The 12,119-nt window shown below is 36.0% G+C and overlaps 1 protein-coding gene across 1 annotated transcript in view; it reads left to right on the plus strand.

The window, feature by feature from the left end:
• Positions 1–12,119, plus strand: part of PCLO (piccolo presynaptic cytomatrix protein) — a 325,495-nt gene that overhangs the window by 181,334 nt on the left and 132,042 nt on the right. Inside the window, exons 7-8 of the mRNA XM_059471746.1 lie at positions 4,588–6,796; positions 11,859–11,995. Of these exons, the coding sequence (XP_059327729.1) occupies positions 4,588–6,796; positions 11,859–11,995 (2,346 nt within the window). The remainder of the gene's footprint in view (positions 1–4,587; positions 6,797–11,858; positions 11,996–12,119) is intronic.

A 12,119-nucleotide genomic window follows, 5' to 3' on the forward strand; every position in this document is an offset into this window, starting at 1 on the left:
GTCCCAACCCTGGGTGATTTTTTTCTTTCTGAATGGGAAAATAATTTCTATCCCTCCACTACCTGACATCTTATCTGGTTAAAACAGTTTATTCCCAGTAATTTCATTAACACATCAGCATTCATCTCTCAACCTGATGCTAGTCATAAGTTTTCTGAGACAGTTTATTGACTGCATGGTCCTTGTTTGAAGACAAAAAATATTATTTTCATTGTTTTTCTGGTACCAGAAAAATCAGAATGCAGCCAACTTTCTGCTGACATTTCAAGTCTGTTGGAAATTAGCATCAAATGTTTCAGGGAATCTAGCCCTGCAGAAAGTGAGGTTTTTTTCTTTAGCAGTACAGAACAGGATTTTCACCATGCTGTTGAGTCTTCTGGGGATTGTGGCAGAGGAGCAGCATCATCTATAATCCACTTTACTATTGCTTTTCACAGCACCACAGGCTGTAGTAGTCTGACATCACTGTGTCTATTTTATAGCCTGGTGATGACAAACTAATAAGATGCTGTCATCACAACTGTAATTTACTTCTGCAAATGCATATATATATACATATTGTGTACATAATTTTCAGACTTTTTCCTTACTTATACTATCTAGATATAGATCTAGATAGATCTAGATAGATAGATATAGATATAGATATAGATATAGATATAGATATAGATATAGATATAGATATAGATATAGATATAGATATAGATATAGATATAGATAGATATATATATAAGTGCAAATCTGTTTGGTAAGCTCTAAAGGGGACCAAAGAAGAAGTTGGTGTTGTGATCACAGAAAGTTTTAAAAGAGTAATAAATAATAAGGATTAAATTTTTATAGCAAAACTCAAAGCATGCAAGAAGTATGCAAGCATTTTATACTTAAATGTCAAAGCCAAACTTCTAAGCAAATGAAACTAATATCCAAACATGGCTACCTGAATGGAGAACAGCATATCATGTTCAAAAACTCAGCTGAGACGAGGACAAGAAAGATTGTGTAGCTAGAATCAAACACAGTATTTAGAGGCAGAAATTCATTACAGGTATTCGGAACCATTCAGTCCCCCAAAGTAAACTATCTCTTTAAAACAGATAAAAAGCAGCAGAACATATTAGTATTTCCTAGTAACTGATTCTTGTCAGAGTCTTGCTGGCTTTGTCAACAATGACATCAAATTAAAAGAGACAAAAATAGGTAGAAGAAGGTATTTTTAGAAAGATTCACAAGGAACAGAATGGTCATTGCAAAAGAGTCACCACACAATTAATTTAACGGTGTTCACAAGCCTTTGTCCAGATGGCCTCTTTAAATCCAAACTCAGACAAAAACTCACGTCAAGACAAATGTGTATTGGCAAGGCAGAAAAGCAACATTTTGCTAAATCCGTTTGCATGCAACCTTCAGCTCAGTCTTTTGACTTCCTTACTGTGATGTCATCTTGTCACTGAACTGCAAGGCTGAGAAGACTTCCTCTTATGTTTATTTTAAAACTTTGTTAGGCTTAAGGAGTGGTGTTGGAAGGGGAAGATTGTTTCTCCATTCTTTAGTTTGTAGTATTGTGGAGAACTTCTCTGTGGCTTTGTTTCAAGCATGAGCTTAGGCCTTATTTTAACAAGGTCAGCTTTGCCTCAGAAGCATATAAGATTACCATTAAATCCTCTCTGAAGGGATATCCCAGACTAGTGTAAAATTATACAAGAGTCAGCAATAAAGTAATAGCATTTTTATGAGCATCATGGTAAAACAAAAAGCCAGAATAATTTAGTTCTAATTTTTGGAAGTTGCACTCAACATTTGGAGTGGTCGTTTGCTAAACAAAAATTATTTTAAAAATTAGTGAGGATACTAATAGTTTGCTAGAAGTAAACTGACTAGAATTAAGGTGGAAAACATGGTAAAATATAGTAAGAAACTTCATTGTTTATTCAGTCAGAGAGCTTGCTATGGTCACCTTTCTGACATGTAATTTAACTTTTAACCAGTGATTGTAAGGTCTAAGAATGCCTGATTGTATTTGATAGGTTTATGTGGCTCCAGAGTGGTCTCATGAAGGTTTTTGCCCCATCTTTTCTTTGGGTACTTCGAATGTAAAGTGAGCATACATCAGAAATATGAGACAATGACCAAAAATACAGAGATAGGACTAGATAGCACAATTACCCCTTTCCCCTCCCAATTCTTTTTCATAAAGAAACTAGAATTTGGCAAAGATCAGCCCTAGCTTTCCTTTTTTTTTTTTTTTTTCATGTTATTTAAGGAAATGCAAAAACTAGTAAGAGTTACTTAAAAGTTTTCTGTCAAAATATTGTAGTTGAACTTTCCTTCAATTCCCAGTTCCCAGGGAGCATGCTAACATAAGTGATGATGGAAATATCCAGGAACAAGAAAAAGACACACATTTTATCACAGAACTAATTTTCTTTTTCTTGTCTCAGTATAAATCTCAAGTAAAAGCAATTAAGCCTTCCTTTTGTGAGAACAGTAGCTAAAGCTAGAGGTTATCAATACTTTTTCAAAAGCAAGTGTGACATCTTCCTATAATATCTGTTAGTCTAAGCTTCTTCATATACAGAGAGATCTAAAAGCAATTTTTTTTTGTTAAAACTGATACTAATCTGCCACTGAGATTTATGTATCAGCAATTTAACTATTATCTGAAAATATTAATTCCATAAAGTATTGTAGACCTTTTAATGACTGTTTTATTAATAGCACTTCCCAATACCAGTGACCATCTGTGACTGCTTCACCATCTGTGATCCCAATTTCAGTTCAGGAGGGGGAAATATCAGTGGTATTACACTGATTCTACAATATAAAATATTAGCCAACTAGACCTACTGTAGATGATTAATTTGTCTTTGCTTATAAGTGCACACTGAGCAAGATAAAATTAGCTCCTTTGATTTGTTGGCACAACATGGGTTTGTGAAATAGCCACAGGAAGCTGAAAAGATTAAATCGCTTTTATTGAAATCTGAAACATGCAAAAGTTGATGGAATTTAGATGAGGAGAATAAAAGAGCTTAAATGGCACTTGAAAAGGTGGTGAATGTTTCCTTAAAGATCTGTGCCAAACAATGTGTTGATTATTGCAATTTTTCAAAGCTAGGTAACAGAGGACCAGCAAAAGGAAATTGTCAACACTTCTTAAAAACTTGTACAGTTTATTGATGCCATATCAAAATAAACTTAGAAAATACTGATTTATAAACTCCTACTTAAAGTTAATATTATTTATATCCTATCTGAATGAAGTAGCATTTATTTCAAAATAAATGTCATTTTTAATTAAAAGCCATTAATCCTTGCAGAAATGCTTTCCTTTTCTGCAGAGGCAGGAGAGTTAATTTGATCCAAATTGGTTTTATTCTTCTATTAAACTGGGCTAAAATGTTTCCATATATTGGTAATAACATGTCTGCATTTCTTAATCACTGAGCTGATTTTTCTTTTGTTTCAGTGTATGTGTGTAGATCAATCTCTTTTCCTTTGCTAAGGCAAGATTTCTAAGAAGCTTTAAGGGAGATAGGATATAATTTCAAAATCATTCAGGTCCCACTTCTTAATCTGTATACATAGTGTGGGAGCCTAAACTTGAAAACTAAAAAAATATTTCAAAAACATTAGTGATTTAGGATGCAAACTGAATTGCATCTAACCACTTGCATTGTCTACTTTCCTAGCTGATGAAGAGACACTGGCACCTCAAAAAAAATTAGTTATCAGCCTAAGGTAGATAGTTCTACATCAGGATAAATCACTCTTCTACCATATGGGGAAATCTGGACATCTGGGTGGAATTAAATTGCTGTAATTTTATACTTTTTAATTTTTTCAAGTTTTAAACTGTAGCTTCCTAACTGGAACAAATTTCATTTATGAAAGACTTCAGTGAATTGAAGAAAGCTTACACCAGTTTTGTAAAGGACAAGAAAATCTCCTGAAAAAAAAAAAGCATATATAGCATCAACTATGAGGCAAAAAATTACAAGATCATGTAAGAACTATCTGCCTTGTCACTAGAAAGTTCTGCTTTGTTGTCTGGATTTCAATAGAAGTTATAGTTTATGGGTATGCATTCAGTGTCTGGCTCAGAGTAATCTATTTGACTGTACAGATTATATATAAATTTAATTATGAATGCTTATATAAGTACATTAGTACATTTATAATTATATGTAGTTTTTATTAAATTAAATGTTATATGAAAGGGAGGTGTATATATACATATATTCCCCTCCCACACACATATGCATTATGTTTATGTATAACCATGTAGAAATTAAAAAAAAATAAATTATTATAGATTAAACTTTAGGAATATAAGGTAGATTTTTTAAACTTAGGCCAAACAAAGTCCTAGTGAGTGTCACCCTTATTTTTGCATTAGATTGCTCATTTTTAGTAGACTGATGGCCATTTTCCTTTCTATTTTCTGCTGCTTAATAACACATATAAAATTTCCTCTGTCTTAAAGAAAACATGTGGTTAAGTTACGAAGCCATACCCTGAAAAAATTTAAATAACTTGTGATTAATTTCCCTTCAGGATAGTGATTGAGCCTTGTTTCTTCTATTGCAGTCAAAAGGTTCTTCAGGCTTGACTCCATCCAGCACTCAGAAGAAGGTGAAGAGGACTCTGCCCAATCCACCTCCAGAGGAAGCCACAGCAGGAACTCAGTCCCCATATGCTTCTGTGGGATCAGTTTCACGGAGAAGGATTTGTAGGACCACCACTATGGCCAGAGCCAAAATTCTTCAGGATATAGACAGGGAATTGGATCTGGTCGAACGTGAGTCAGCCAAGCTTAGGAAGAAGCAAGCAGAGCTAGATGAGGAGGAAAAAGAAATAGATGCCAAGCTGAGATACTTGGAAATGGGCATTAATAGGAGGAAAGAAGCCCTGCTAAAAGAAAGAGAAAAGAGAGAGCGTGCCTATCTCCAAGGAGTAGCCGAAGAACGTGATTATATGTCAGACAGTGAAGTTAATAATACCAGGTCAACCAGAATAGAAACTCAGCATGGCTTGGAAAGACCACGTACTGCACCCCAGACAGAATTTAACCAGTTTATGCCACCACAAACCCAGCCAGAAACACAGTTTGCCCCTGCTACAAGCCCATATGCTCAATATCAGTATTCATCTCCTGCCCTGCCAACTCAAGCACCGACTCAGTTCACACAGCAGTCCCACTACCAACAACAGCAGCCTTTGTATCACCAGCAGGTTTCACCCTATCAGACCCAGACAGCATTCCAAACAGGAGCCACCATGTCCTATACCCCACAGGCTCAACCTCCACCATCTCAACAGCCATCCTATCAACTCCCATCACAGATGATGGTGATACAGCCAAAGCCAAGACAGACCACATTATACATGGAGCCTAAGATAACAACAAACTATGATGTAATTCGCAATCAGCCTCTCATGATAGCACCAGTGTCAACTGACAATAGTTATGCAGTTTCCCAGCTGGGCAGTAAATACTCTACCTTGGACTTGAGGATAGGACTAGATGAGAGAAACAGCATAGCAAGCAGCCCTATATCAAGCATATCTGCAGATTCATTCTATGCAGATATAGACCACCACCATACATCCCGAAATTATGTGCTGATTGATGATATAGGAGAACTTACTAAAGGAACAGGAGCTCTTGGTTCCAGTTTTAGCCTCCATGAGAAAGATCTGACCAAAACAGATCGACTTCTTCGCACAACTGAGGCCAGGAGAGCACAAGAAGTGTCAGACTTCCTGGCACCACTGCAGACTTCCTCTAGGTTACACTCCTATGTTAAAGCTGATGAAGACCCAATGGAGGACCCTTATGAGCTCAAACTTCTGAAACACCAGATAAAGCAAGAGTTCCGTAGAGGTGCAGAAAGTCTCGATCATCTAGCTGGTCTATCACAGTACTACCATGGAGAGGGCAGCTACAGACATTTTCCAAAATCTGAAAAATACAGCATAGGTAGGCTTACTCTTGAGAAGCAGGCTGCTAAGCAGCTCCCAGCAGCCCTCCTTTACCAGAAACAGTCAAAACACAAGAAAGCCTTGATAGACCCCAAACTTACAAAGTTTTCACCTATCCAAGAAAGCAGAGACCTTGAGCCTGACTATTCAAGCTATATGACTTCTAGCACTTCAACACTTGGGGGAATCACTACTAGGGCAAGGCTTCTTCAGGATGATATCACTTATGGCCTTAGAAAAAACATCAGTGACCAACAGAAGTACATGGGGCCACCACTGACGTCATCCATTGGAGCAGGCCTTGGGACTGCACTAGGTCCAACAATGAGATCTGCACTACAAGATGAAGCAGACAAGTCCTATAGCAGTGGTAGTAGATCTAGGCCCTCATCTAGGCCCTCCTCAGTGTACGGGCTCGATCTGTCATTGAAAAGGGATTCTTCCAGTTCTTCTTTAAGACTGAAAGCCCAAGAAGCTGAACCTTTAGATGTTTCCTTTAGCCATGCAGCACCTTCTGGAAGAACCAAACCCACCAGTCTGCCTATTAGCCAAAGCAGGGGAAGGATCCCAATAGTAGCACAGAACTCAGAGGAGGAGAGCCCACTAAGTCCTGTTGGACAGCCAATGGGAATGGCAAGAGCAGCAGCTGGACCCTTGCCACCAATATCTGCAGATACCAGGGACCAGTTTGGATCGAGCCATTCATTACCTGAGGTCCAGCAGCATATGAGGGAGGAGTCACGGACTCGAGGCTATGATCGAGATATAGCCTTCATCATGGATGACTTCCAGCATGCCATGTCAGACAGTGAAGGTAAATTAGGCCTCAGACTGGTATCTTACTATCACAACGCAAATCCTCATTTCTATGCATGTGTCTGATTTTTGTTACACTTCAAAGACTTGTTCTTTTTCTGTTCCTTGGTGCATCTTCTGTGTATCTACATTTTTTGGGGGTTGATTTGTTTTGTCGTATTTGATATTTTTTATTTTACCCTAACAGTTTCTGAATGGTGTTAAGCTACTATTGCATGCTACTATATTGTTGTTGATTTGCTTTCCTTTTGGTTTGCTTATGCATTTTCCTTTTCACTTGTTTATGTCTACCTTTCAATGATACTGTGTAGAACATTCCATGTACAACACAGACTCTACCATCAGTCTTTATGTGCAGCTCTCTCCAGTGACTGTGAATCATTGAACTTATTTGCAATCGTTTTTATTGGGATTTGGAAATAATCTCCCAAATCTCTAAAACACTCCAGTAATTTTATGTGCATGAAATTTCATGATAGAACACAAAAAAATTATAATTCCATCTCCCGATGCACCAATTTAGATCTGTGTTTATATAGAAATAGTCTGTTCATTAAGTACATATCATATGTTAGAACCATATAGAGCTTAACGTGATAGCAAAACAACATTCTACATATGGTTTGTTGAAAGCATCCTGTCATGTGGACTTCTGTGCATTCAGAATTGTGATTATGTAAGATAATTTGTCCTTGAATGGTGCAAGACAATCTCATACTTCAATAAAACACATAAAGTATTTTACTTCTGTTGATGGGTTATGCAGCGTAGCTGGTTTTATATGCACCCCATACACGTCTGCCAAATAAGCACAAGAGTTTGTCTCACTTAAGTTCATGAAAGGAACCTTTCTGATGTATTATAAATAGTGCAATTAAAAATGCTGCTTCTGAATAAGTACAGCAGAATGTTAAAGCTGATGTTAAGTTGATAATTGCAAATTATGTATCAGTTTTGTTTGAGTCAGTTCAGAATTAATATATTCTAAATTGTTTAAAAATCATAAAGACAGTTTGAAGGCAAATGAAATGAATATGTTCAAAATTGTATGCACTCCATTAACTTTTTCTTATGTGTATTTACTGCACAATAAAAGAGACTTTGCATGCGCTCTATTGTCTGTAAATGGCAATGATTGTCTCAAAAGACATATTTGCATGATTATGAAGTAGTATGGTTTATTTTTCACATTTCTACTAACCTCCGTTCATTATTGCATTATTGATTTTTTACACATACTAAATCTTCCATAAGCATTAGAAAAAATTATCTTTTTGCCTTTCTCATACTTCATACTAAGGACTTTGTTCTCTAAGCTTTTATTTATATTTCTTAGATATTTAAAACCCCCTCATGAACTCTGTGTTTCAGGAGAGACTCAGGGTCATCAGCTTTTTTTGATATTTATTGGAAGTTTAACAGTTTTTATTGTCCTTCCATTCTTAGCACACAGAATCCTATAATTAAATCTGAAAGCAGTTGAGAGAAACTCCCTGAAACTCATATCATTCTTCCTAAATAAGCAGATGCTATCTTGTCTCCTCTCAGCTTGTGACTTCTGTCGGTCATTCTAGAGTCACATTGTGAAAGATACAGGACTTTTCCTGCTGAAAACTGAGGAGAACCAACCTGAACCAAAAAGATCCATTTTGATGCTATTCTACTGCATGGGAACAGGTCATAGGGAATTACATATCTGCCCTACAGTGCATTATAGTTCTCATATATATTTGTACAAGACATACATGCAACATTTCAAGTTGAACATGTTTCAGTTTTAAATCAGTCTCTGATTAGTTAGACCCTTTCTGGTGTATTGTAATTCAATTCCCATAATCTGTATTAGAGTGATATGTCACTCAGGGCTTCCCCTTTCAGCAGCCTTTTTCTAAGTTATATCAAATTTTATCTTCACAAATGGCCCATTTCTTGGGAAACCAAAACGCTTCATCACATTATTTTCAAATATGCAGTCTAATCGCAAGTAACCTGTATTGAAAATTATTAATATAATTTGGATATAAGATAAAAAGTGTTCAAAAGAAGCAATTACATTTCTACAGAAACTCATGGCCTTCTTTATTAGGGACTGCACTCTTCTCTGTAGCGATCTGATGATCAGACAGTGGACAGCTATTCTGGCATGTTTCGTCCAGCCTTTTAGCACAATTTGCTTTGCAGCTTCTCTTTATTTTAAGCAACTGCTGCGTGGTCTTGATGACATTTCATTTAAAAAAATTAGTCTTAAGCACTGTCTTAAGAAAAATCTTGTGCTATAACTTGATTTATCATCTTAAAAGACATTTAAAAATTAATTTAAGCTAAAATGTTAAATTTGAATTGTTTTTCTTTTGTTCAAATTCAGAGAAATTCACGACTTTCTGTTCATTTTTTATAGGTGACATCCCATAACAAATACTAGAAGAGAATGCAAATAGGACTTTGAGTCCAAACCTTCTGTTTTTCACTAAGTACATACTGTAACAAATCTTAAAACCATGCTTCAGGACATAAGTAGTGATTACACTGGGTTTCCAAACTTCAAACAGGTTAAAAAAGCCTTAGTGTCAAAAGAGCAAAATGTCCAGAGGTGCCCATTGAAAATAAACAGCATTTTGAGATCTTGAAACACCTGGGATTTTCTCGGGGTTCCCAGTACCATGAAAACTCTGATCCAGCAAACAGATCTCTGTCAACCCCACAGCTGCCACTTTCCACACATTTTTAGTTATGCTGAAGATAATAATTTTCAAGAAGGCTGAAGCTAGTACTCAATTTTATGACTATAAATAGCCCTTGCTGTTCAGAAGGTATAAAATGTACCTTTTCTCACCTCAAGTATATTTTTTTCTTTTATATGCTAATTTGGAAAATTTTCAGCAGAATTTAGAAGTTTAAAATTGAGATATCAAGACATCAAGATATCAACACAGTTGATTCCTTGTAAGTTTTTATCTGTGGGATTTAGAGTGATCACTGTTACTTCTCTGATTGAGTTTCTTGGATCTCACGGCCTGAAGTTCAATCTCACCTGGTTCATCTGTTTGGCTGGAACCACCTGGCTGCATTCTGATAGCCTTAGAATAAAAGGATGACTTCTCTGTCAGTGGTTCATCTTGGCTGCTGTCAGGTTTCCAGCTGTGACAAATCCCAGCTGTGCAAGCCAAAACCAATGGGGTGTGTGTGGACATGTGAGTGGGGGGGGGTGTTTGTGTCTGTATAAATAAATATTTATAACTTCCCAAATTTCAATAAAATGCTCACATTCATCACAGTTTCATAAAAAGAAAAAGAAAAATAGGCTGGTCTGAACTGCAGTATGGAACTTTACATTTTTAAGAGTAATAATCCAGGAAATGTTATTTAACTGAGGCAGGAGGAAAAACAAAATCATTCTTTCATCTGCTCAGATGATGACACAGATTGTGATAGCCAGCATTAGCATCTAGGGTCAGGAATATGTATTAGGTTCTTCATGCAAGCTTCAGAAAGTTCTGTCAGGATGAGTTATGGAGAAGCCTGCTTTGTGCAGGTACTGATCAACTGGCATAAATGTGTAAAGCATGAAATTTTGCATGCTAGATCATAACTGCTATCAATTGGGTTATTGAGAGCAGTTAATAACTAATCAGTAGTGAGATAAGCATCAACCTCTAATAATGTTTCTGGTAATTCATATATTCTTATCTAAATAATATTAAATAAACCATTTCATGTTAGATTAAGTTTGTGCACAGTCATGAAGGAAGAGACTGTATAATATCAATCATAATATTAATCAAGATTAAAAAAAAAAGTGAAGGCTTATTATATTATACAGAATGTTGGTTTTACCACATACAACGTATTCTTTAAAAAAAAATCCTGCATATATATTTTTCCTCTTTTTGGAAAGCTTAAAAAAAATAGTAATGAAAAAACACAGCTTCCTTTTTTCCCATTAACATTTCTTTAAAATTATTTCTTAAACCAAATAGATAATATTTATTTTCACAACTAAATAGGAAAGATTATAAACACTACCATTTTCCCTTTTAATTATTTTCTGTGTCATGTTCATTCACTCTTATTATAGCAAAAACTGGTTTTATTTAAGTTTTGCAATTCCTTGTGGTTTCGCTGAAACAAATATTCTCTTCCTTTGGTTTCCAAATTTATTTTGCTTAATAATGCATAAAATTCAAACTTTCCTTACATTCTACTTTGAATTACCTGGTTTACACTGATTGGCAACATAGAAGAAAACAGGACATGATTCTGATCCCAAAGGAGTGACAGTCATGTCCCAATAGTCAGTAAGCATAAATATATCCATTTGCAAAATTGATTTCAGTGAAATGATGTTATTTGATCCCCAAAAGATGCCTAACATGACATTTACTGTTGCGAAGAGTAATATTAGTCTTGTAGAATTTTTGCAGAAAGAACATTAAAAATCCATACATAAAGGTTTGTACTGTAAAATCGGGGGATGGAATTAAAAATGAGAACACCTGTAATATTTCTGTTTAGAATTTCAGTTACATAGATTGGTTCCCTATTTTCTATGATTTTGTTTGATATCAATTTCATAAAGAGGTTGTCATTTTCTTATATGTAGTTCCAGATTATTTCCAAAATATTTTGAACAGTACTCAGTTCAGAAATTTGGGAATTAGTGGAGTCTGCAATTTGAGGATTGATTATGATTTGGATTTTCTGAGTTTGAGGTTTCTTCTTAGTCTAAGAAGAATATGACTAAATTTTTCTCAACAAACATTTTAGAGTTATGTGAAATCTGCAGTGTATTTCTTAGCTGCCAGAAGGAGGGAGTGGCTATAGCACTTGGTAGATATCTCCTGTATTTAATACCCACAGTTCTGACATAAACAGAATCTTCTCCCTTTGCTGTCTCACAGCTAAATAACGCTCAAGTTCAATGTCTCAAGTCTCACCTCTAACTTTGCTTTAGCTGCATGGCCAATTAGTAACCACTCTGCATGTTTGCTATGCACAATGCCCATTCTTGCCCTTTGCCCAGCACTGGACCAGAGCATTTGACCTGTCCTTGGTTTTCAAAGCCTACCATCTCCGCCGGGAAGAAACAGATTGGTTCGACAAGCCCAGAGAGCCTCGTCTGGAGAACGGACACATCCTTGACAGAAGGCTGCCAGAGAAGCTGCCACACTCTCGACCACTAAGTCAACACCAAGATCAAGTAAGCTGTCAAATAAGATGTGCCTCTAGTTTTATAAATTATTGGTAATTTAATCATGCTGTCCAACAGTTCCCATAGGAACTGCAGGATTACTCAAAATCCAGCTGCATTCAGCTGAAGTGCT

This window comes from Ammospiza nelsoni, chromosome 5 (genome assembly GCF_027579445.1).
Source record: "Ammospiza nelsoni isolate bAmmNel1 chromosome 5, bAmmNel1.pri, whole genome shotgun sequence".
In the NCBI taxonomy this organism is placed as follows: domain Eukaryota; kingdom Metazoa; phylum Chordata; class Aves; order Passeriformes; family Passerellidae; genus Ammospiza; species Ammospiza nelsoni.